General features: G+C 44.5%; 3 protein-coding genes across 5 annotated transcripts; 2 read left to right on the top strand and 1 right to left on the bottom strand.

Moving 5' to 3' along the window:
• The first annotated feature begins 15,224 nt into the window (after nt 1-15,224).
• On the top strand, nt 15,225-16,872 carry LOC135635785 (dof zinc finger protein DOF5.7-like). The gene has a single exon (XM_065147120.1). It carries the CDS (start codon nt 15,455-15,457, stop codon nt 16,454-16,456), a length of 1,002 nt encoding a protein of 333 aa, XP_065003192.1. The 5' UTR covers nt 15,225-15,454; the 3' UTR covers nt 16,457-16,872.
• A 452-nt stretch (nt 16,873-17,324) lies between these two features.
• Nucleotides 17,325-23,068, top strand: LOC135634963 (uncharacterized). Of its 3 annotated transcripts, none has more exons than XM_065145733.1 (4): nt 17,325-17,665; nt 18,740-18,881; nt 22,562-22,625; nt 22,752-23,068. In XM_065145733.1, the coding sequence occupies exons 1-4, from the start codon at nt 17,352-17,354 to the stop codon at nt 22,781-22,783; spliced, it is 552 nt and encodes a 183-aa protein (XP_065001805.1). In that variant the 5' UTR covers nt 17,325-17,351; the 3' UTR covers nt 22,784-23,068. The 3 variants fall into 3 exon arrangements, with proteins under 3 accessions (XP_065001805.1, XP_065001807.1, XP_065001806.1); XM_065145735.1 differs by having other exon boundaries at nt 17,326-17,665; nt 22,562-22,646; nt 22,761-23,068; XM_065145734.1 differs by having other exon boundaries at nt 17,326-17,665; nt 22,562-22,646.
• Nucleotides 23,069-23,557: 489 nt separating this feature from the next.
• LOC135634961 (trans-resveratrol di-O-methyltransferase-like) lies at nt 23,558-25,288 on the bottom strand. Its single transcript, XM_065145732.1, has 2 exons — nt 24,462-25,288; nt 23,558-24,075 (listed from the first exon to the last, which is right to left on the bottom strand). Exons 1-2 carry the CDS (start codon nt 25,221-25,223, stop codon nt 23,770-23,772), a joined length of 1,068 nt encoding a protein of 355 aa, XP_065001804.1. The 5' UTR covers nt 25,224-25,288; the 3' UTR covers nt 23,558-23,769.
• Between the last annotated feature and the right edge of the window lie 1,079 nt (nt 25,289-26,367).

Below are 26,367 nucleotides of genomic sequence, written 5' to 3'. Positions count from 1 at the left end.
CCTTCCACCCGAGATGTTATTCCCGACCCTACGCACCTCCAATTACAAGCAAGGAGACTCCAAGAAGGGACTCTGAGCAAATCTGGACCTCCTTGAGGAAAGGAGAGCCAAGGCACATCTATGTGCCTTGGCATACAAGAAGGCGACAGCTCGGATATACAACTGAAAGGTCCGTCCATGGCCAATCAAGGTCAGGGACCTCGTCCTCCGAAGAGCAGAAGTGAGCGACCCGACTTGAGCAAGGGGAAAGCTCGCACCCAACTGGGAAGGCCCCTACCGAGTCTATGACGTGGTCCGAGAGGGGACCTACCGGCTCGAGACTATGGAGGGAAGTCCCCCGCCAAGAATGTGGAATGCGGTAAACATGAAGAGATTCTACCCATAAAGGAGGCTGGTCGAGACACAGACAAGATATATGGGACTTGCGCACCCACAATTGGGGAAAAGAGCAAGTCGGAATTTCAAAATAAAAGTGCTTCTTGATGATAGAGATATACATATAGCGGTCGGGTGGCACAGCCCCAAACCTGACCAAAACAAAAGGACAAAAGGAAAGGGGGCGCAGCCCCTAGTTCGCCGGGGTGGGGGATAGGGAGGGTGGGGTGGTGGGGTGGTTGGGTGTGGGGGAAGTCTCGGGCCCATCATCGAAGGGGACATTCGTTGGCATGTCGACGTTCTGGTCCACCAGGTTGTCGACAAATGAGTCCGACTCGAGCTCCAGGTCTGGGTACTTCGCCCGGAAGCGAGCGCAGGCCACTCGATACCCGTACCCGTACGTGACTCGGCCCGACCTCACCAAGCCATACTCGAACCTGGTGAACGCTTTGTACTCGGCGATTGCCTCCCCAACCCTGTTAGGCAGCCCCAGCCGCTCCTCCTTCAGGACTTCCTCCATGGCCTGGGCCGTGGACCTAGCGATCTCGACGTCATAGGAAAGGGTCAGTCATTCATCATCCAGCGATCGGATGTTTGACCGACTTTCTTCCATCTTGGTCTTCAAACGAGCCACCTCCTCACCCAATGTCGTCATGCGCTCTTCAGCCACAACAACGGCCTCTGGCCCCCTTGGCTCGTAGCTCCAGGTTCTCCTACCGGAGGGCGACGTCCATCTTCAACTAGCGCCCGATCGCCCGCCCGGCGTTGAGGATTCGGTCGATCAGTGCCATACCATAGTGCTGGCTCTGCACGAGGGTCGGTGTCAACACCCAAGCAAGAAGGGATTGGGTAGGAAAAAGAAGCAACCACTTACCCAGATGAGCAACTTGGTCGCCCGCTCTACCAACACTTCGGAGGTGGAGCTGTAGAGGTCCTTGGCCAAGGCTGGGTGCAGTGCCTTGATAAGACCCTAAAGTCTTATCATAAAAAATAAGAAGAGAAAGGGGATGATCACTTCGAGAGGATCAGCCTCCTTGATCGCTTCGAGGAGATCGGCCCTCCTAGGGTTTGTCAAAAGATAGAATAATATTTTTCATAGATAATTGAAAAGAAGTAGTTACATTCCTATTTATAGAGTTCCATCCAGAGTCCATCAGGACTTGAACTCTAATAATAAATAAATATTAAATAAACCTCTACTTGACTTTAACTGAATCAAACCAACTCAATAAACAACTGGACTAAACAGACTCATTCAAAAGCTCAGAAAAAATGTCCTAATAGTTCCTCTCTCTTCAAATTAGCTTTGTCCTCAAGGCTGAGCAGCATCAATCTCGAGGAGCTTTTCTTTCAGAACTTCAGTCATAGGCTATCTGCAACGCATCACAACACGTTAATCAAGTAAGTATGGTCTCCACTTTTTGACAGTGTAAGCAACAGATTGGTCTTTTAGTGTAGTAATTGTTGCAAGAAACTCCTAGCCTTTGCTATCACAAGTTAAAATTCGTTCATCGGTGATCTTTCCTTCGAATATGTCATAGCCTTCAATGTGGTAGACTAATTGGGCTGTAACTTTCCTGTTCATAAAATTATTAGTGCTACCTATATCAATCAAAATAGTCACAGGCTAATGCTTCAAAGTTCCTCTGATTTTTATAGTTTGTGGGTTAATATAGCCAACCAATGCATGCACTGTATGTGTGATGGCTTCAATATCTTCATCAGCACACCTTCATAATCGGAGTCTAACTCTTCTACTTTCGGTTCCTCTCTAATTGGCTGAATCATTAGATGTTATCCTTGTTTACATTGGTGCTACATACTTCACTTTTCATTATAGTGCAAACCCCTTGCTGATCTTTCCTTGCTAATATTTTTCTTATGTAGATTTACAAATGAGATCACAGCTATCATAGCGCGGGGTTGACGAGCTTTAACTTCACACCGAATCTCTGGAATAAGCCCTTCAATAAATGTATCCAGAAGTTGTCGGTCTGACCAATCTCTAGCTTGATTTGACAATCTTTCAAACCTACTCTGATATTCTAACACTATAGAAGTCTGACGAATTTTAGCGAGCTAGCAATCAACATTCTCATATTTGGATGGGCCAAAGCGAACAAGAGGACCTCTTTTGAACTGCTCCCACGAAGGAACTCCATGGAAAGTTTCATACCAATCGTACCACTAGAGTGCATCTCCCTCGAGTTGGATTGAAGCCACTTCTAGCTTGGATTCTTTTGGAGTTCTATGAAAACAGAAAAAAATTTCTGCCTTAGAGATCCAATTAGTCGGATCTCCATCTTTCCATCTCAAAAATTTCATCTTCATGTGTGAGTAATTTGTGTCACAATCTTGGGGCCCTTTTCTTGTATTTTCAGATATGTGCAATGTAGAACTTGAGCCCTCATTTTGTTGAAATTTGTTGAGGCTCTCCAGTAGGCTCTTTTTGAAATCATTAAGTGTTTCTTATAGTTGGTTCTCAATTCTGATTTCCAATGCTTCCATTTGTGCTTTCACTGAGTTATCAATGGCCATTGCGTAAGACTGCAAATCTGTAATCTCAACTCCTATTTTTGGTGCCGGTCAAGGGCATCAACATTGTCGACGCGAAGTTGCCGAGGAGGAGGACGCCAAGGGCAATGCTGCGGTCGCTGTGTTGGAGGAAGAGTAGCTACCCTATTTCTATCGCTGCGTGGGGTGAGAGCACCAGGGTTGGAAGGCACTGCGTTGATGTGGCTGCAGTTGGGGGCAGCATCGCCAAGGGCCTGTCACTACGGTGGTTGTGACAGTGTGGTTGGAAGGCAGTGTTGCTCTGTCTCTACCGCACTACGAAAGGAGGCGTTGGTGACGCCGAGGGATCGCATGCGGTTGACGACACGACGGTGCCATTGAAGCGGTCGAGGTTGAGAAGAGGAGTCGGTGCGTACGTTATCGAGGTTGAAGTGGCCGCACAAGAGCTTGCTGCGTGTGCTATTGGAGGGCGGCTGAAGTGGTGTTGCCGAGGTTTAGGCTGCAGTGGAAAATAGGAATCAACGGTGGCAGGTTGGGCGACGAGCGGCGTCGTCGTTGGCTCGGCAGCAGCGGCGACGGTGGTGGCAACTGGCATTTGCAGCAGCAAGAGGATTGCCCTGTTTCAGTCACCAAGGGGGCAAAGCAAGCGGGAGCAGCGAAGGTCATTCTCGCCCGAGCCACGGGGAGCGACGGTTGGCAGGCGAGAAGCGGTCACCGCACGGTGGCTAGCAGTGGTGGTGGGTCGGCTGGAAGGCGATGACGCTCGAGGCGTGGCTGCGATCGACGAGGGGCTGCAGCAATAGAGGAAGCTCTGTTTCTGCAACCGCTGCAAGGAGGGGCTGCGACAACCGACGGCTGCGGCTACGGTGCCGACGGTCCTTCTCACTTGAGCGAATGGGGACATGAGGAGAAGAAGTCGCTGGCAGGGTGATCGAGCGGCGACGATGCGGCTGGGAAAAGTGGTGGTGACACGGCTAGGAACAAGGGCAATCCGCAAGGAGGGCGACAATCGGCGGCTGCGACTGCGATCCAAGGGGAGGCGGGCGGCGGTGGAGAGGCAGCGGTGGTGGCGTAGCTACGAGCAGCGTCACCAACGATCGCCGAGGAGGAGAGGTCGAGCGGCTGTGCTGCGATGCAAGGGGAGGCGGGCGGCGGCAGTAGGACTAGGATGGACGCTAGCAGCGTCATCTCCTGGCCGGGGAACAGCAGCGGCGGTGGTCGCCGGCCAGGAAGCGGGGCGATGGTGGGCACTGGCCGGAAGCAACAGCGGCGGGTGGGCTGGCCAGAAGCAGGGGACGCAGGGGATCGGCCCTCCTAGGGTTTGTAAAAAGGCAGAATAATATTTTTCATAGATAACTGAAAAGAAGCAGTTACATCCCTATTTAAAGAGTTCCACCCAAAGTCCATCAGGACTTGAACTCTAATAATAAATAAATATTAAATAAACCTCTACTTGACTCTAACTGAACCAAATCGACTCAATAAACAACTGAACTAAACAGACTCAATAAACATTATTCAAAAGCTCATAAAAAGGGTTCTAACATGCCTCTCGGATGAACTCCTGGGCAGTTTGCCCATCGCCCCAGAGGCGACTATCGGCCTTGAGGGACAGCCAACGAGCGGTGTAGGGGGCCTCCGGCTCCCCGATCGGAAGATCGACCATATTCTGGGCTTGGTATTGTCCATCGTTAGCCTAGGGATAGATGTGGCTCCCGTACCATCAATGGGCGCGTCGGCGCCCTCTTGGAAGGGTCGCTACCGGACGACCCGACCGACCCTTTCCCCTTCACACTTCCCGAGCCCTCCCCCTAGGTAGTAGCCCCAAGCAATTCCAGGGGGGAGCTCGAGCGAGTGGCCCGGCCCGCAGGCATCTTTCAAGCCACCGTCTTCATCTTCTTAAGAGGGCACCCTCTTCGGCGTGCCCTCCAGTGGGACAACCTCACCTCCAGAACCCTCCCCGTCCTAAGACGGGAGCTCGACGGCCTTGGTGCTGGCAGTCTTCTTCACCGATCACAGGTCCACCATTTCTGCAAAAATAGGCAATGGTCAAATGATTTGGGATGTGCGAACGAGCCATCATATGCGAATGGCCTTACCTCCGAGGAGGCGCTGCCCGAAGACACACACACCACCTCGTCCCGAGAACTCCCCGAAGGAGAAGAAGAAGGGGATGGGGAAGGAGATGAAAATGAAGATTGAGAAGAGGACGAAAGCGAAGATAGAGACATCACGACCTCGAGGTTGCGAAAAGAAGCCAGGGCACGAGACGGGGATTGAAGAAAAGAGGATGACGAAGTTGCAAGAAAGGAGTCGAGGCACGGGACGGAGGATAGATGGCAAAGGTGAGGCCAACTGCCCTGGGTAGGGTTTATAAAAGACGGGTAGCCCATGGCGAGGCGACGATTGGGGCTGCCCGAGAAAAGGAACAATTGCAGCATTAAGGACTCGTCACAACCCCTTGGATCCGCCAGATTTGCTCGTCTCGAAGCTCCCGCTAGAGGCAACCCGTCACCCGAGAGCCCTCGCCAAAGGCCTTTTAAAACAAAATTTCCCACCAGGCCCCATGACGATCTACCCGGCCCGCCACATGGCATGATGGCGGCTTGGCACGACGGCATCCTGGTATGAACCAACGTTCAGGTATGCTTTAGATCTCTCCTGACTTGAAACCCGTCAGCATCGAAACTGAAACTGAGCTTAATCACTCGGCCCCCAAGTTCGATTCCTGCCCGGGTCCTCCAGATCGCTCCCGACTTGTGACCCGTCGGCACCGAAACTGGAACTGAGCTTAATCACTCGGGCCCCAAGTTCAATTCCTACTCGAGTTGCTCCAGATCGCTCCCGACTTGCGAACAGTCGGCCCCGAAACAGGAACAGAGCTTAATCACTCAGCCCCCAGGTTCGATTCTTGTCCGAGTCGCAACAGATCGCTCCCGACTTGCGACCCATTGGCACTGAAACTAGAACCGAGCTTAATCACTCGGCCTCCAAGTTCGATTCCTACCTGGGTCACTCCAGATCACTCTCGACCTCTCCTGACTAGCGACCCATCAGCACCGAAACTGGAATCGAGTTTAATCACTCGGCCCCCAGGTTCGATTCCTGCCCGGGTTGCTCTAGATTGCTCTCGACTTGCGACCCGTCAGCACCGAAACCGGAATCAAGCTTAAACACTCAGCCCCCTGGTTCGATTCCTGCCCGGGTCACTCCAAATTGCTCACGACTTGTAACCCATCGGCACCGAAACCAGAACTGAGCTTAATCACTTGGCCCCCAAGTTCGATTCCTGCCCAGGTCGCTCCAGATCACCCCCGACTTATGACCTGTTGGCACCGAAACCGAAACTGAGCTTAATCACTCGACCCCCAGGTTTGATTCCTGCTTGGGTCACTCCAAATCGCTCTCGACTTATGACCCGTTGGCACCGAAACTGGAACCAAGCTTAATCACTCGGCTCCCAAGATTGATTCCTGCTCGGGTCGCTCCAAATCAATTTCGACTAGCGACCCATCGACACCGAAACCGGAACCAAGCTTAATCACTCGGCCCCTAGGTTTGATTCCTGCCCGGGTCACTCCAGATCACTCCCGACTTGCGACCCGTCGGCACCGAAACCGGAACCGAGCTTAATCACTCGACCCCCAGGTTCGATTCTTGCCCTAGTCGCTCTAGATCGCTCCCGACTTGTGACTCGTTGGCATCGAAACCGGAACCGAGCTTAATCACTCAGCCCCCAGGTTCAATTCCTGCCCGGGTCGCTCTAGATCGCTCCCGACTAGCGACCCGTCAGCATCGAAACCGGATCGAGCTTAATCACTTGGCCCCCAGGTTCTATTCCTGCTCGGGTCGCTCCATATCGCTCTCGACTTGCGACCCATCGGCACTAAGATCGAAGCCGGATCCGGTCACTCAGCCCACAGGCCCGATCCAACGCCCGAGCTACACCTCGTAGTCAATCTTATGCCCGAGTCACATCTCAATCGATCTAGCGCCTGAATCACCGGCCTAGTCCGCTAATCCAAGTTGCTGCCCGTCAAGTCACTAAACCGAGCCACTCTGACTTGCTTTCTAACTTGCCAACTTGGCGACCGTAACCCAGAGCCGGCGAAACCCATCATCTAAACTGAGACACATCGGGCTCACCGTACAGGTCTCGCCTCACCGATTTTCACACTTCGGTTTCGCCTCATCAAGCCCCTATCATTTGATCGGTAGGGTCAGTCCTGCCCGAATCACGGGGCACCGCCCCTCTAAATCGCCCCCCGATGAGTCAATCTAGCTTCATCGTGACAGATGTCTTGCAGGAAAGCAGTGTGTCCCAAGTGACGAGGATATAAACAGGAATAATCTTTATATATGAACAAATACTAGAAGATCATAATACGCAGTGAAATAAAATGGAAACATAATCAAACAGAACACCAAGATATATGTGGAAAACCCCTTCAATGTGAAGGGTAAAAATCACGGGGCAAACTAGAGATAATCCACTATGAGAATAATGAATATACAAATCTCAATCTCTTGCCCAAAACTCTAGCAACAACCACAAGAGAATAATTGGGATACAAGGATCACGTCACTGCCCACAATATCTAAAACCTCCCCAAATAATCACAGCAAGAGTCTACTGTAGATTTGATCTAACCTGAGATGAGAACACTGCTAGATGATTGTGAACAGTCTCTCTGCGTTGTCCTTGTCTTCTTTCCTTTCTTTCTCTTCATTTTCTGTCTTGTTCTCCTTCTTCTCTTTGGAATCTCGTCGCTACAAAGATCTGCCTCGTTGCTGCCTTTTTATAGCTTTAATCTACCTCTAAAACGCAGCCACCACACCCCCCTAATCTTAATTAGGGTTAGGTTAAGATGGGGTGTAGGCTGATAAAGCCCACATGGGCTGAATATGGGCCATCAGCCCAACAACCTCCCCCTTCAGCCCTTAAGGGAGGCTGTCTCATGACTCCTCAATGTGAAGCCATACCGACCAACTGTCGGTATATCTCCTGTCTTTCTTTTGGTAAGGTCTTCGTCAACATGTTTGCTCCGTTGTCATCTGTAAAAATTTTCTGAAGCTGAAACTGTTTCTCTTCAAATACATTTCGAATCCAGTGGTATCTGACATCTATATGCTTTGACTTGGAATAAAACATTGGGTTCTTACACAAATGGATGGCACTCTAGCTGTCACAATGCACCACATAATTTTCCTGTTTCAGCCCCAATTCTTGTAAGAATTCTTTCATCCATAACATTTCTTTGCATACCTCTGTAGCAGCAATATATTCTACTTCTATGGTGGAGAGAGCAATACACCTTTGTAACCTGGATTGCCATGACACAGCTCCCCCTGCAAAAGTAAGTACATAACCTGAAGTAGACTTCCTTGTATCTATATCTCTTGCCATATCTGCATTTGTGTAACCTGTTAACACAGGTGGTCCACCTCCAAAGCTTAAACAAACCTTAGAGCTCCCTTTGAGATATCTAAAAATCCACTTCACTACTGCCCAGTGCTCTTTGCCTGGATTTGCAAAAAATCTGCTAGTAACACCCACTGCATATGCGATGTCCGGCCTCGTACATACCATTGCATACATTAAACTTCCAACTGCTGAAGCATAAGAAACCTTTTGCATTTTCTCCTTCTCCTCATCACTTGACGGACTCTGTTCTGAGCACAACTTGAAGTGACCTGCAAGAGGAGAACCAACTGGCTTAGCATTGCTCATACTGAATCTTTACAATACCTTCTCAATGTATTTCTCCCGTGACAACCAAATCTTCTTGTTTTTCCTGTCACGAGAAATCTGCATGCCTAGTATTTGCTTTGCTGGCCCCATGTCCTTTATTGCAAAAGACTCACTCAGTTCCTTCTTCAACCTGTCAATTTTAGATATATCTTTCCCAAGAATAAGCATGTCATCAACATAAAGTAAGAGAATAATAAAATCCGCACTAAACCATTTGATGTACACACAATGATCTGAAGCCATTCTTTTGTATCCATTTTCTGTCATAAATGAATCAAACTTTCTGTACTACTGTCTTGGAGCTTGCTTTAGCCCATACAAGCTCTTCTTCAACTTGCAGACAAAATTATCTTTACCTTTGACTTTGAAGCCTTCTGGTTGCTCCATATAAATTTCCTCCTCCAAATCATCATGAAGGAAAGCTGTCTTCACATCTAACTGCTCAACCTCCAAGTCCTGGCTAGCAGCAATACCAAGAGCAACACGAATAGAAGACATTTTAACAACAGAAGAAAATATCTCTTCAAAGTCAATACCTTTCTTTTGACCAAAGCCTTTCACAACCAATCTAGCTTTGTACTTTAGTTGAGAACAATATTCTTGAGTCTTCAACCTAAAAACCCACTTGTTCTTCAAGGCCTTCATTCCATTTGGTAGCAGCACAAAATCATAAGTGAGGTTCTTCTGAAGAGCATCCATCTCTTCCTGCATAGCAACTAACCACTTCTCTTTCTGCTCACTCTCAATTGCTTCCTGGTAACTCTCTGGTTCACTTGCATCAGTAAGCATCACATACTCATCTGTAAAGTATCTTCTGGAAGGTTTACGTTGTCTAGAAGATCTTCTCAATTGAGGTTCTGTGGGAACTTGCTCTCCTACTTCTTCTTGCTCAACATGTCCTGCAAGTAGATCAACATCAGGCTCTACACTATCTTCCTACACATCTCCCTCCATCACCCTGATATACTGGAGGAATAACTGGGTCACAATCTACTAATCCTTCTACAGAAGTCTTGGCTGGTGCCGTCTTCTTCAAATCCTCAAAGGTTTGATCCTCAAAGAAGACCACATCTCTGCTCCTAAACACCTTCTGTTTTTCTGGATCCCAAAGCCTGTAATCAAACTGATCATGTGAGTAACCAAGAAAAATACATTCTTTAGACTTACCATCCAGCTTGGACCTCTCATTATCTAGAACATGTGCAAATGCACGACAACCAAATACTCTCAAATGCCTGTAGGAAACATCTTTCTCTGACCATACATGCTCTACAACATCACCATCTAGGGCTGTTCATGGTGATAAGTTGATCACATCAACTGCAATCCTCAAAGCCTCATCTCAAAACCTTTTGGGTAGCTTGGCCTGTGAAAGCATACATCTGATCTTTTCCATGATGGTGCGGTTCATCCTCTCTGCAATTGCATTATGCTGAGGTGTACCAGGAACTGTCATCTCATGTTGGATCTCATGTGACCTGCAATAGTTATTAAACAATCCCATATACTCACCACCATTATCTGATCTTATGCATTTCAATTTCCTTTCTGTCTCCCTTTTAACCTTGGCATGAAACTCTTTGAAGATATTAATAACCTGATCTTTGGTCTTCAAAGCATAAGCCCAAACTTTCCTAGAAAAATCATCTATAAAAGTGACAAAATAAAGTGCACCACTTATACCAAGAACATCAACAGATCCACCAGGAGTTTTTGTCCTCAAAGGACCACATACATATGTATAAACACAGTCTAAGGCATGCATTTTTCTAGACAAAGCAGCACTAGCAAATGAAACTCTATGTTGTTTACCAGCCAAACAATCAATACAATGGTTCAGATGTATACCTCTGAGATCTGGTAATACCTCTCTCTTGGAAAGAGCTTGCAGCCCCTTCTCGCTCATGTGTCCCAATCGCCTATGCCACAACTCCATACTGAAGTCTTTCTCTGTAGCATTTAACTGCTCACCATAAGCTTTAGCCTGCAACATATACAAAGTATGACATTTCTTTCCACTAGCTATAACAAAAGAACCCTTACTTAGCTTCCATTACCCTCTGTGAAATCTACTTTCATAGTCTTCATCATGTAGTCTTCCAACTGAAATTAAATTCAGTCTCAAGTCAATCACATGCCTCACATCCTTAAGCACCAACTTGCAGCCAAGGTTGGTCTTTAAATGGATATCACCCATGCCAATGATGTCTACTATGTCATAGTTGTCCATCTTGACAACACCAAAGTTTCCAGACCTGTATGTAGCAAAAAACTCCCTCCGTGGTGTAGCATGATAAGAAGCACCTGTGTCAATCACCCACTCAAGATCCTAACACACACAAGAAAAAATATCATCAGAATGAGACAAAATCAAATAATCACCACCCTGCACTATAGTTGTAGTATTATCTTTTGACTCTGTAGACTCCACTTCTTTTCCCTTTTTCTTATTCTTCTTAGGTTGCTTACATTGGTTCTTGTAATGTCCTTTCTCACCACAGTTATAGCAAACAATATCTTTTCTTGATCTTGACTTGCTCCTACCCATACGTGAACTGTTTCTGGACTTTGACCTTCCTCTGTTCTCTGAGATAAGTACTTATGAATCATTCTGAGATGTTGCCGAACTTTTTCTTCTCAACTCCTCATTCAACAAACTGCTTGTTACTTGACTCATAGTGACAATACCATCTGGCGCAGAATTACTAAGGGAAACCACCAGTGTCTCCCAACTTTCTGGTAATGAACTGAGAAGTAACAATGCCTGCAACTCATCATCAAGAGACATTTTCATAGAGGATAACTAGTTAGTAATACTCTGCATTTCATTCAAATGCTCAGCAACAGAAGCACCCTCTCTATATTTTAGGTTCACAAGTTTTCTGATCAAAAAAGCTTTGTTTCTAGTTGTTTTTCTTTCATAGAGACTTTCCAATTTTTTCCAAAGAGAATATGTAGAAATTTCAGTAGAAACATGGTGAAAGACACTATCATCAAGCCATTGTCTAATAAACCCAATTGTTTTTCGATCTAACCTCTTCCACTCATCATCTGTCATAGTTGTAGGTTTTGCACTATCCCCTTGCAAAGGTCCATACAAATCTTTGCAATACAAGAGATCTTCCATTCTTGGTTTCCATATCATCCAATTGTTTCCATTCAAATTAATCATGCGAGAAATATTACTGGCCTCCATGTTCAAATATAAAAAAAATTAAATCACCAAAACCCCGCTCTGATACCAATTGATGGGGATATAAACAGGAATAACCTTTGTATATGAACAAATACTAGAAGACCATAATACGCAGCGGAATAAAATGGAAACACAATCAAATAGAACACCAAGATATACGTGGAAAACCCCTTCAATGTGAAGGGTAAAAACCACGGGGCAAACTAGAGATAATCCACTATGAGAATAATGAATATACAAATCTCAATCTCTTGCCCAAAACCCTAGCAACAACCATAAAAGAATAACTGGGATACAAGGATCACGTCACTGCCCACAATATCTAAAACCTCCCCAAGTAATCACAGCAAGAGTCTACTGTAGATTTGATCTAACCTGAGATGAGAACACTGCTAGATGATTGTGAACAGTCTCTCTGCGTTGTCCTTGTCTTCTTCCCTTTCTTTCTCCTTCTTCTCTTTGGAATCTTGTCGCTACAAAGATCTGCCTAGTTGCTGCCTTTTTATAGCTTTAATCTACCTCTAAAACGTAGCCACCACACCCCTCTAATCTTAATTAGGGTTAGGTTAAGAGGGGGTGTGGGCTGTGGGCTGATAAAGCCCACATTGGCTGAATATGGATCATCAGCCCAACACCAAGAACCACGGTGGTCTTCGCATGGAAGGGGACTCTTTTCATAAATGAGATCGAACAAGGGAGAGGAAGCAACTCGATAAGCTTCACGTTCTAATGATGAGAAGCGAGCATGGCGACTTCTCTTTCGGAGTTCACCGGTCCTTTCTGTGTTTATATTATGGAGATAGCGGTGCTGTGGACAACACTATGTGTAAGGTTTTGCCTAACTAATCGAGCTTTCCGATCCGTGACAAGCCCAAGCTTGGTTCCACCTTAAACTCTGAGGTCCTTCTCGTCCTTAGGAGTCGGTCACGGTCGTCCTCCCCCTTATGCAGGTCAGTGAACTGCGGGTGTTGTCCCAGCTATCACAAAAGGTGTTTGGGTTTTTCCAAACTTCAGCAATACTACTCTTCGACCTGTGACTGTTGCACCCAACTGCAATAGTATTTCCTTGCAAATCTATTTAGATAAAAGAAAACATAATTCCTTACTGATCTTACTAGTAAAGTTCCAATGCTGCAACAAGAGCCTACGACTTACCAGTGAAGTTCTTATCAAGGTGTTGCCCCCTGTTCTAGCCGGTGAGATCCATTCAGCCAAGAAATCCTCAAGGGAAGGAAAGCTTAAATCGTATTCATCAAGGTTTTTTGAGTAAAAAGCGTTATGTTTCCATGCGGTACTCGTTTAATCGAGTTAAGGTATCCTATAATTCCGTTGAAATTATTGGGTATCCAATCTGTCTCTCCATTCATTGGTCTCCATCCATCCCTGACATGGTACCGCCTCACTGTGAGTAGCAAATGCGTAAGGCTGCCATCCATGCTTTGACTCGGTCAAGTCCAACAAGTTTGACCCAACGAGTGTTGGGGACCACGGGGTGAGCTTACCGTTCGATTTCCCCCACTCTTCCGGTGTTTATTTAAGTGGACCTCCGCTGTGGATTATGTTTGGGTTGCATGATTAATAAAGATCATCATGTCCGCGTACTTGGTTCGAGTTACCAATCCCAAACCAGACGACCGAGATAAGGGGTCACCAGATTGCGTTTCGCGAGCAAAGACTGAGCATTCGTTGGACAAGCTAAACTTATAACCAAGTAAGTTAAGCATGGGAAGGAGGATTCTACTGTCCGATTCCCTATCCGACGTGATGCTTGACAGAGCAAAACAAAGATTAAGTCGACTCTCTAATCTGACATCAACGTCACAAAGGCTTCCTGATCATAAACAATTCTGAGATCATCGACCTGAAACCAGATTCCTGGGTCAGCTAGCCAAGTGGATCCAGTTGGAGGTTGTGTCAGTCCTATGTATCTTTACTGTCACTGTCAGAGACCAGTTCCTGCCCTTGCAGCAGCCTTATCCTGTGTGACCGACTCACGTCGCGTATTCCCCGATTGCATTAAGTCTGCAAGACTTAATGGTAGAAGCTTCTCTTTTCTTCTTCTGGGCATGTGCATGCGCCAGCATCATAAGAAGCACGATGGGTGGATTACTTAGGTGTGAGGGGAAGATGAGCTTGTTGGGCATGAGTTGGGAGCTCCGGCTCTCCAATCACGGGAATCCGGCTTCTTGCTGCAGTCACGAGCCTTCTTGGCGATGACTGCATCCATCTGTTCTTAGCTGTAGAACACCAGAATCCTATGGTGATGCAGTGTGCATGCGTCCCTGCATTATTGCATCTTCTCTAACATTGCCCCTCTCTATGGGAACCGTAAAACCCAGATTACCGAACCCACCGCGGGTTACCATCGTGGATGATTCATAATATGCCAATGGCGCTGTAGATCGAATCAGGGACGCTGTCATTTCTGAAAATAGCCTCTTCACTTCAGCCCTGCTGCCGGGTGGCGAAGCCTCCGTCACTCCTCGTTGGAGTAGCAAGGGTATCTCCTCCTTGGATTGAGAGCTGAAGTGCCCCCTACCCTTTCATAGCCTGCCACCCCTCGGCTCGTCCTACCTGTTGCCTGTCGCCTGCTATAGTTGTAGCTCCATGAAAATTCCAAAAGAAAATGGAAGAGCATCTTTAAGAGGCCAAGATTTGATCATACGTTACTGACAAGCATGTAGATAGAAGACAGAAAGGGGTGCTCCATATCTAATGGTCTCAAGTCTTTTCCTGGGACGGAATGTGTTGTGCAACGTGAGTGCGTAAGAAACGGTGGAGACGAAGGCTTCTGATCTCCGAGGACAAAGGAGCCTGCAGTACTGCTATAATTGGCCGTGGCAGGGCAGGGTTCAGAACTCACCTTTATCAAGCCTGACAGATGCTTTATTACTGGGAACGCACCCATGCATGCATGGGGGGTAACTGTCATTGCTTGCTTCGTGTATACCAGTCTGCTCCTGTCTTTTTGGCTCCTCCACTGGGAGTGCGCGAATATAGGCCAACGCTAGCTTTTTTTTTGGTTCCAAGGGAAACACTAAATCGTAGGTTAATTAGGTCTGTCATTTTTCTGGGTATTCGAATATGTTGTCTCTTAGCTTCGACTTGCATCACTCGTGGAGGGAGATAAAATGTTATTGCCACGATTTTAAATTAGCTTCGTGCAACACGAAGAGGGTTCCACTGATTCTTGTTCTACAGCATGTCAGGTGTGTCTCCAATATTTCTCTCGTTACTCCCTCACCGCTCTCCCTTCCTAGTCTTTGCTTGCACATCTTTGGCTAAGATCCTTTCTCTCTTCTGCAGCTTCTCTCTCTCTCTCTCTCTCTCTCTGGAATCTCGATTAAGAGTTCGTGTTCATCTCAACAACTCCAGACCATCCTCCGGTCTGCTTGCATGACCAGTTTCCCCTCTTCCACTCGATGACAATCACAAGTATCAAGCAAACCTTCCTTTACCTATAAATCCCATGTACGCATGAAGGTATTGAATAGGGCCTCCACTTTACCTCCACCGCAGGAAAACTAACAAAACCATCCATTGTCCTCTTCCCCATATCCAATCCCCTCGTCATTTCCAGAGGCCTTTCTCCTTCCGTTACCACCACGGAAACGAAAATGGCTGATGATCTGCAAAGCCGCAAGAGCATTGCCACCGCCACAGCACTGAATCCGAGACAGCAAGGGCTCAAGTGCCCCCGATGCGACTCCCCCAACACCAAGTTCTGCTACTACAACAACTACAGCCTCTCCCAACCAAGGCACTTCTGCAAGACCTGCCGAAGGTACTGGACCAAAGGTGGCGCGCTCCGGAACGTGCCCATGGGCGGCGGCTCCCGCAAGAACAAGAAATCCAAATCCTCGGCCTCGTCGCGCCTTCCGGCGGCTCCCCTCTCTGGGTTCCCCGAAACAGGCAGCAGCCTCAAATTTCTCGATGGACTTCCCTCTTCGGTGGCCATGGACTTCCAAATAGGTCTGCCCGCCGCCTCAGGGCTCCATGATCCGGCTACATCCACGGTCTTCAACAGCAACCAGTTCATCAACTTTGTCGACATCTCGCGCGGTGCAGCGCTCTCTTCTGATGCTACCACCCAGGCGAGCTTCAATTACCCTATCTCTGCTGCAGGGGTACTGTATAATGAGACCAAAGGTCCATCTATATCCTCTGCTGCTGGCAGCAGCAGCATTGTGTCTTCCATCGAGTTCCTGAGCTCCATCAACCAGGACCTCCATTGGAAGCTTCAGCAGCAGAGGCTGGCCATGATCTTCGGAGGGGAATCTCATAAACAGAGCAGTAGCCCACTGGAGATCCAACAGGAATTTATATCTTTCGAGGTATCAGACATAGCCACAGATGAAGTTTGTGGCTGCAGTGAATCCGGAAATACATGCGTTGCTACTGGGACTAATAGTTCGATGGCATGGTTGCCGGAGAGTTCTAATTACACCATTCCGACTTCGACGGCAATAAGTATCAACAGCGTCGGCAACGTCGACGGCAACAACAGTGTCGACAAGAGTAGTACCGACATCAACATAAGCTATTGGAACGGAATCCCGGCATGGAATGACATACCACAGTTCTCAACGCTGCCTTATTCGGTGGATATGGAACTATAACATGTAAGTAACTTTTCCAGCTTATTGTTCCCTTCGAGGTCTTGGCTAATTTTTTGCAGTAAAGCAGTAGGGGGAATCTGGAAGAAAGACGATACATTCCAAGTTTCAACTCCATTCTCTTCTTCTAGTTGAAGGGCAGGATCATTTCGGCAGTTGCAAGGTGAAGATACGCACAGCTGAAGTTGCTATGTAGGCGGCTGCTTCTATTACTAATCTCCAAAAAAATTCTCTCTCTTGAAGTGTTTGTAAAGAAAAATTGGACTGAGTTACTAGGTTTTTCGTTTCAGCGATGGTGATCTTGTTTCTCTTGGGGTTCTATCAGGAACTCGAGCCTGAAGAAGGTTTCTCGAATTTATGTAAGGTTTTTTTGGTTTGTTATATGTATGGTTGGCGTGAGATCAGACGCTTGATTTCAAGCTATTGTATATTTTGATTAGAGAGGAAGAGTGGTAAGCTTTCAATTAAGAAACAATATATTGATACTTGATTGTTCGATCCTCCATCTTGCATACCAGAGCTTGTGCCAGAGAAATTTTCGGGAGAGAAATCTTTCGACGCAAAAACAACGTCATGTGAGAAACGATAGTAGTGCAAGGAGGAATCTCCAGAGCTTGGGGATGGAGGTGGCGGAATGGGGCCGCACTGGTCACTGGTCGGTCGGGTGTTTTCTTCTTCCCGGCGGGCTTGCTTGCCATTTCAGGTCCTCTGAAGGATCAAGAAATCGAGGGAATAACCAAAGCCCCGAGATGGGCCCCTGTTATGGCCCTCCTGATCCAGCCAACCAGTGAGCCACTGGGTTTCACCCTTCATCATTCCAACACGAATCTGAATGCACCCTAGCAGATATAAAATGAAATTAAAAGATCAAATAGGGTAGTTTCTGCCGGTTGAAGCCATGGAAGCAGTCCGTTCGCTACCCATCTCCTCCGTCTCTTATCTGCTCCGCGGCCGCCCAGCCCTGCCGTCGAAACCCCCCTCGAATTCCAACTCCACCTCTTTCTTTACCCGGCGGAAGAGGAGACCCTCACCCGCCGGATCGGCTCCCGCGCGCGGCCCTCGCGAGTCCTTCCGCATTAGCTCGAACGTCAACGGCGAGAAGGCCGACGAGTCCCGGTTCTTCGATGAGGATGGCGTGGTGGAAGACATGGACGGCTACCTCAACTACCTATCACTCGAGTACGACTCCGTCTGGGACACCAAACCCTCGTGGTCAGTCCATCTTGTTCGTTGCCTCTGATTCGTCGCTGTAGATCTTTTTTTGTGTTGTGCGGCTCGAAATTGAGGCTATCATGGATGTGCATATCAAATATCATGTGCATGTTCTTTTAAAACCCAAATCTGTTTGATTCAGGGCGTAATTTTAGGCACTGTTGGAGGCTATTTTACTTGTCTTTAATTTTGTATACGGTCGAACTTGTGAAAGTCTTAGGTTTGGTCTGAAGAAATGGAAGAAAACAAGGGAGGGAAGGTTTATGGATCTTTTTTCTTCTTTCCCTTTCAATCTTCCCCGACCCCATAGAAACTCCCGGTGAAGAGGCTTTTTTGTCATGGTGTTCTTTGTTAATTAACATGGATTTATAGCTATACTTGGGCTTGTGAGATTCTCGACGGTCATAACTTTTATGATTAGAGGGACAGACCTCGTAGGAAATTCTAGCGGTAGCATTTAGAAGCAGGGTTCGTAGGATTAGTCAATCTTGATTTGGGTCATCAGATTCAGGATCGTATCTGTGTTTAATCTTGAAACCCTTGATTTCTGGAAGCCAGGGGATCCAGTTGATGACAGTCAACTGTGACCAATTGGATTCAGTGAGACTGGTTATCAAAGGCTAATTCTTGATGGCCTGGCACAAAATGCGTCTACCGGTTCCCCATCCTACTTTCCCACGAAATATATCCTAGCCGATTTTAGATGATTTTTGCTCATCTTACGATTGCAAGGTCAGGGTTTGATGGTTTCATATGCTTGATCTTCCTGTGGAGTGGTCAGTTCAGGATGACTCCAAACGAACCTCTCTTGGATCTCTGGATCCTAATCTGAGACTATATCATCATCTCCAATCTGAAACAAAAAACTTGGGTCACACACACTTTATTATTTTTACAGAAAAAAGAACGAATGTTTTGAAGAGGGCATGAAATAGCAATTCAATTTATATGTGGAAGCATAGAACCCATGTCTGTAGGGTTTATAAACCTGGAAAGTATGTTCTTTGCCCAGGTTTAACTAGTGCACATAATGTCTCATATTTAACTTCAGTTGTGAAATTTATCTCATAATAGGTGTCAGCCGTGGACCATATTGCTTACTGGAGTTGCAGTAGTTGCATGTAGCTGGACTATTCTTCATTCAGCAGCAATAAGTGTTGGATTATCCATTTTGATATGTGGATGGTGGTACATCTTTCTGTATGCATATCCTAAGGTTTTGCACTCAAACTTATAACTCTGATATGATTTACTTGTTTCCCTTACATTTTCAGATGTTTAAAATCGTAGATAAGAAATTATTAGTGCTTCATTCTTTCAATATGGTTCTATGTTTGTTTTTTCTTTTCATTTTTTGTCATTTTTTACTTTCATATTTTTGAAATTATTGAAAAATATCACTTATTTCTAATGGATCTACTTAGAATATTCTAATTCTGCAAGGGAGTAGACCGAATCAACATAATAGAAAGATAATTGCTTTTCGACATTTGTTAACAGATAAAACATGCATCGGTCTTTAAGAGCTGGCTTTATAGAGGTATCTTTTATCATGACTGTAATCTGTCCTACAAAAGTCATTCCTATTTTATCAGTAAACCTGTCTAAAATGTCTTATTCTACAAGCAAAGCTTGATTTGTTTAACCATGGTTTTTATCACGTTGAACAGACTCTTTTTTAAGAACTGAAGAGTCTATTCTTAGGGGTCATTATGTTGTTATTATCCTTGATATTTTCTTCTTCTTATAGCAGTTTTGTTTGCAATTGATAAATTTTGCCCACAGAACAAAGAAAGGTTTAGTTCCAGAGTTGCAAGATTGGTATTGGGATTAGCATTGGCTGATAACAATTCAATTGAAAGGATTGATCATAAGTTTAAAAATGCAGCAAAAACAAAACTAATAAGATATAATTCAAATAGTCACCATACATGTGAACTATTAGGTAAAACAAAGACAAACAAAGAAAAAAAGATTTATTTGAGAGAAGTACCCATGATATATAGGATTGATTGTGAATCTTAGTACATCTTCTCTGTGGGAGTATCTTTATTTCTTCACAAATTTGGTCAAAATTAGTTAATGTGGTAGTTGTAGTGAATAACAAACATAATACCAGCTATGCCTCCTCTATTTCATACTTATAATGGCAGGCTTAACTAGTAGTAGTAATCTCCCAACTATTTAAGGTCAGCTACATGAATGTTTTCTGCTATTGAGCTTGGAATGGCTGGTCTCTCTCTCTCTCTCTCTCTCTCTCTATTCCTCACCTTTGTTCTTTGTTACCTAAATTCTCTTTTTTTTTTCTTTTTTTCTTTTTTTCTTTTGAGGCTGTCAAATTAATTAGAATGGGCCATAATCATCCAACTTCGATAGAGTTTGGTTGAATCTAGTTGAGTTCGACTAATTTCTGGCAATAAGATCGAGAATGTGGCCAAAATTGGATCGATCTTAGAGAAGATTGGTATTGATTGGGTGCTTTGATGTTATATTGAAGTAGGATGACACCATGAATTTTTCTGGGAGACAGTTTAAGAGGCCATCATAAAATGAATATTGTTCATACATTTGATCCTCAACTTACTCCACAATTGTGTGAGCCTGATGCAATAGGCAATTGTTCTGGTCATGCAATGATCTTTTGGCAGCAGAAAACAGGAGATAGCAGTTGGACAAATTATGGGGTTAGTATGTTGCTATCCTTAAAACTTAAAACTGAAGTTCTTTATATGATGATTTAGTGTATGATATGAAGAAAAATAAGCAGAAATCAGACAAATCACGAAGTAAATTATAGAAAAGATGAGTATATATAGGTGAATGGAACCAGCCAATTCACTTTGGTACTTAGGAGCCACTTTGTGAATGCATCACATAAGAAAGATGAAGCATCATCTTGGTTCATTAATCAGCATTTGATATACCTGTATATATATATATATATATATATATATATGTATGTATATATATATATATGTATGTATATATATATATATGTATGTATATATATATATATGTATGTATATATATATATATATATATGTATATATATATATATATTATTAGAAGAAAAAGAATCTAAGAATTGTACTTATTTATAAGTTTAGAGGGTGGTGCTGATAAAGAATCAATCTAATTCTATCTAAATCAATTGAGCAGCTGATATTATCTTTCTTCTACTGTATAAGTTTGTGACTGAACCAACCTCTTTTATGTGTGTCATATCTTGTGGACTCCAAAATCCTTCTAAATTCTAATATGATTAACATCTCCCCTTGAAGCACTTTCTTATTAGAGGGAAGAAGATATCCTCTTAGAGAGAAAAATGAGATAGGGAGAGGAGAGGTAGATCAAAGCAAGAGAGAAGATTGAAAGAGATGGCCAAGGAATTATTGGGACTTACTGAGAGTAATTATTAATATTGGTTTCCATAGAGATCTAATCATTGTATAAATGGAAATCAGAATTGGGGAAGTAACATATTAAATGTTAAAATAAAAACAGCCTATGTAGGGTATGGTTCAAGAATACACATTGTCACATACTTAGCTAGATTTGCCTAAGTCGTACGGCACCCTTGCATGTCTGTCCACAAATATCAGCCTCCTCGAAACCTCCTATGGTCCCTTAGGACTTACAAAAGAGAAAAAGAATTAGAGAAAGAGTCTTATCGGGATCCACAAGCAATCATTTGATGTTATATTGAAATAGGATGATGCCATGAATTTTTCTGGGAGATAGCTTAAGAGGCCATCGTAAAATGAATATTGTTCATACATTTGATCCTCAACTTCACAATTGTGTGAGCCTGATGCAATAGGCAATTGTTCTGGTCATGCAATGATCTTTTGGCAGCGGAAAACAGGAGATAGCAGTTGGACAAATTATGGGGTTAGTATGTTGCTATCCTTAAAACTTAAAACGGAAGTTCTTTATATGATGATTTAGTGTATGATATGAAGAAAAATAAGCAGAAATCAGACAAATCACCAAGTAAATTGTAGAAAAGATGGGTATATATAGGTGAATGGAACCAGCCAATTCACTTTGGTACTTAGGAGCCACTTTGAGAATGCATCACACATAAGAAAGATGAAGCATCATCTTGGTTCCTTAATCAGCGTTTGATATATATATATATATATATATATATGTTATTAGAAGAAAAAGAATCTAAGAATTGTACATATTTATAAGTTTAGAGGGTGGTGCTGATAAAGAATTAATCTAATTCTATCTAAATCAATTGAGCAGCTGATATTATCTTTTCTTCTACTGTATAAGTTTGTGCCTCTTTTGTGTGTCATATCTTGTGGACTCCAAAATCCTTCTAAATTCTAATATGATTAACATCTCCTCTTGAAGCACTTTCTTATTGGAGGGAAGAAGATATCCTCTTAGAAAAATGAGATGGGAAGAGGAGAGGTAGATCAAAGCGAGAGAGAAGATTGAAAGAGATGGCCAAGGAATTATTGGGTCTTATTGAGAGTAATTATTAATATTGGTTTCCATAGAGATCTAATCATCGTATAAATAGAAACCAGAATTGGGGAAATAACATATTAAATGTTAAAATAAAAACAACTTATACAGGGTATGGTTCAAGAATACACATGGTAAGAATATCCTTCACTAGGTCTTTGTCCACCCTCTTGGCCGGTATATGTATAAATATTTTATCTATTGTATTGCTAATATATGTATAAATAAGATTGAATATGTTTCCATAGTTTATTCACATCGGAACAGGTCAAGGAAAAATCTAAACCGTGTTATGTTTCTTAACCTGAGTTAATATGGAGTTTAGAGATCTTGCTACTCTATATCTCCAGAATTTTCAGCTATTTATAGGATATATGTGAAACTTACTGAAGCCACTTTGATCCTGCTTGCCAGGCATATTCAAACATGATAGCTGAAAGAAGAAAAAGGGTGAGCAGCGGAATTGAAGATACATTTGGTATTGAAAAGAAAGGATGATGTAATTTTCAAAAGCTGCATGCTCTAGTGTTTTCTTGTTGACTTTGGTAGATTCATGAGAATAGTTGTTGTTATCTTAAACTCGTTACCTTGGTTGCATTCTTAGAGGATTCAGAGAACTCGACCGAGGATCAATAGGTAGAGAAGGAGAAAGAAGAGGAAAATTTCTGCTTGGACTACTGCCAAATGAGTTCTTTGGTCCTCCTTCGCCATATCTTTCATTGTCACATGTAAGTTTTTTTTTATTTTTTATCTCGAGTTGGTTTTCTTTACTTTTGTATAAAAACATTGTTTTGATTTTAAATACTTTATGGTAAGTCGATTTTTATTTTTTTAGAAATTTTTTTTTGGCTGGAACCGATGTAGTATCCTATTCTTTGTCCTATGTCAGTCTTTTTATGGAGCCAAATTTTTTTTGCCTTATGGTAAGACAGTCCTTTGGTTTTAGTTGAGTTTTGTAATGTCAAGCTAATATTGTGGACACTCAGCCTCTAAATCTAATTCTTGTAATAGATAATGAAAAGAGTCGGTGCAATGCTTTCTCTCAAACCCTTTGTAAGCTTAAGCTGATTAGATGTGATAGTATGAACATTAGTAAGTTAAAACTCTTTCTTATGTCTCATCAAAAGAAATAAAGCAGGAATCCCAGGATTTGATCTCATTATCAAGTTTGCCTGCACTGTTGATATCGGCTTGTTCGAGTAAACAGTGACTGCACTAGTAAAAATACCCCTTTTTTTTTTTTTGTTGTTGTCTCTTGCGGTTTGCATATATTTGTTGTCACTTTGATCCATACATTCATTTTACCATAAGATTGTTCTCCATTTTCTATAAAATTTTATACAGTAATCATAAGAATTCTTGAACATTGACATCAAATTTTTTTTAATGCTGGATAGCATAGCCACAGCCTTGATAGGTCATCAAGTATTTTTATTCTTTTGGCACTTTCATAGGTCATACATATGGTTGACTTAAAACAATCGCTGGCTTTGACTCTCAGGCATTGTAGTAGAGCCAATCTTGCATCACCTTATTCGGTAACATACAGATGTTTTCAACTTACCATTGTTGGAGGAGCTTATTGTTTGACTGACCCCCATTAATTTCACTTGCGATAAACATCAAGGATAAACCTCGATCAAGGAACGCAATCCCATACCTTTGATCGTGTAGCTCGAAAAACCAGCGTCCGTAAAGATCTTACGCCATTCGTGTTCCTCCCTTTGCATCCCTCCACTGACTGTCATCATCAGCATGTCTAAGAACAACTGTGACTCCCTCGACTTATCAGACTTGCTGCCTTCGTCTCCCTGGAGAACAATGTCGATCACGATGACTTTGCCTCCGTTTTGCTTGGATGGTATTGCCTCCCTGCAGCGTTTTAATATCTTCACACATTCCGCATCTTTCCAGTCGTGCAGGACCCACTGCAGCGTATAAAGTTGGATCCATACATATAAGCTTATATATATAGTCTTTCTCCTGATGCCATAATCTTCTACTGCATAACACTACTAGTAGCTGCTTTCATTCTTGACTAGAGAGCAAAGACAAACTGTCAACTGTGAACTAAAAAGCAAGGAACAAAATATTCCAAACTTGTTATCATATATATATATATATATATATATATATATATATATATATATATATATATATATATATATATATATATATATATATATATATATATATGCTTTTATTTTTACTGTGTTTTCTGTTTTCTAGAGAAAGCTGTAGAACACACAATATATGACATGTGTTGCTTCACAAGGATTAGGAATTGGACAATTTGCTCTAGTGTTGCGCGTACCTTGAGTAACATAACGTCAGCCGATGGTATATGGTCGAACATGTTTCCCCCAACAACATCCAAGTTGTTCGGCTTGCGGGCGCCCGCGGCCGCGGCCACGACGTGGGGCAACTCGAGAACGGTGCACTTCATGTGCGGGAAGGCCTCGGCCACGATCGCCGCAAGGGTGCCCGTGCCGCCACCCACGTCCACCATCGACCGCGCTCCCTCCAACACCTCCGCATGCTTCTTTACCAACACCTGTCCCACCAGCCGACAGTCGCTCGCCATCGCCTCGTTGAAGACGGCCGCGAACCCCGGCTGTTCGCGTGTCGTCTCGAAGATCCCCTTCCCGTGGGTTGCGGCGAAGGGGGTGGGCGCCCTCCCGTGGAACCACGCCCCCAGCGAGTGCCACGACTGCACCATGAGCGGGTGGAGCATCCACACCACGAACGGGGCTACCGCGGTGTGCTCGGAGCTCACCAGGAGCCTCGACCATGGCGTGAGGGCGTACACGTCGTCTTCCTGCTTGGCGAAGCAGCCGGCGTGGACCAGCATGCGCATGAGGCGTCGGAGGTCGGCGAGCTTGGCGGGAGGGAGGCTGAGGGCGGCGGCCAGCTGAGGGAGAGTTGCGTTGCCGCCGTGGGCGTGGATGGCGTCGGGGACCCTGAGCTCCACCGCGCACTTGACGGACATGGAGGTGATGAATCTAAAAATGTGGTTCCACACCTCGCTCTGGGCCTCAAGCTCCTCCATGATGCCCATCGCAACAGGGTTCTCCATGCTCTCCGGTACAGGGCTCTCCACGATGATGCTTCCTTATCTCCACCTCGGACCAGTAATGCACATATTAAGGGTATTTATACATTATATATATATTATCTTTTCCAATATATAACTATTATATATATATATATATATATATATTGATATATATATATACATACTTACGTAAACAACTCTTGGTAGAAATTGGACGGACGTATGTTATCCTTGCAGCAGCAGCCCAAAATGTAGAAAATGATTGCGTGCAGAACACGAAGTGACTCTACAATGGAACAGATGAACGTTTAAACAACAGGGAATGTAACATTTCCGTCATCGTTCGTATCCGACTTTGGCATATTCGATAACCCGAAATGCACGGAGAGGTAATTGGGTACCACAAATTTTGTTGCTAGAAATGGCCCTCGACAAGACTTTCTGTCTTCGGATTGATTCCACCCCGGCGAATCATCGGTTCGTGACTCCGACGAAAAGAAAGCCACGCATCTCCGGCGCGGATGGAAATGACAGGATTTCTAAGTATATTTGTCACATTGCCTGCATATACTCCGTCGAGTTGATTGATTTATCATCATTTACTTACGTAGTCTAATTAACGGCATCTGCCTTATCGTTGATGATATATCGGATTTGGATAGCTAGACAATCGGGTTTGGATTTGTATTTCGATATCATTCGCTTACCCGACCCATTTCCATCGCTGAGCGGCCGTTCTCAGTCTGGCACTGTAACCGCAAGCAGACCGAAATTAATTCGGCAGCAGAAATTTCACGTCCGTAGTCGCCTCCGGCGATCTTCACCTCAATTGCAGTTTCTATTCGGTCGATCGCACGGGTTTTAGTACCGTTGGTGAACAAAAATATCGTGGCTGGTGAGTCAGCACGACCATGTACATGGGTCGATGTCGGGAGTCTTCTATCGGTTGAGCTGGATTCCGAGGTCGATCGGGCCCTCGTGATGGGGTCTTGATCAGTGTATCTTGGTCCGAGTACCAGTTGATGGCTTGCCCTGAGGACGTCGGTCAGCGACTTCCAAGGCTGGGACGTTCACGGGTCGTAGGTGACCGCTTTCCTGTAAAAATGACCTTCTTTGGGTGATTCCGACTTTGACCCCTCCGACAAGTAAGTCAGTTGTGGGTTGA

The sequence above is a fragment of the Musa acuminata genome, chromosome BXJ3-4 (assembly GCF_036884655.1).
Source record: "Musa acuminata AAA Group cultivar baxijiao chromosome BXJ3-4, Cavendish_Baxijiao_AAA, whole genome shotgun sequence".
NCBI classification, from domain to species: domain Eukaryota; kingdom Viridiplantae; phylum Streptophyta; class Magnoliopsida; order Zingiberales; family Musaceae; genus Musa; species Musa acuminata.
The sequence above is the reverse complement of the archived record's forward strand: the minus strand, read 5'-3'. Positions and strand labels throughout refer to the sequence as shown.

Bases quoted from the DNA above. Each gene is read 5' to 3' on its own strand.
- LOC135635785 (XM_065147120.1), top strand. From the start codon at position 15,455: ATGGCTGATGATCTGCAAAGCCGCAAGAGCATTGCCACCGCCACAGCA.
- LOC135634963 (XM_065145733.1), top strand. From the start codon at position 17,352: ATGGAAGCAGTCCGTTCGCTACCCATCTCCTCCGTCTCTTATCTGCTC. The intron at 17,666-18,739 runs GTCAGTCCATCT...ATCTCATAATAG, and splicing joins TGGGACACCAAACCCTCGTG to GTGTCAGCCGTGGACCATAT. The intron at 18,882-22,561 runs GTTTTGCACTCA...CCTGCTTGCCAG, and splicing joins TTCTGTATGCATATCCTAAG to GCATATTCAAACATGATAGC.
- LOC135634961 (XM_065145732.1), bottom strand. From the start codon at position 25,223: ATGGAGAACCCTGTTGCGATGGGCATCATGGAGGAGCTTGAGGCCCAG. The intron at 24,076-24,461 runs GTACGCGCAACA...TATACGCTGCAG, and splicing joins CTGACGTTATGTTACTCAAG to TGGGTCCTGCACGACTGGAA.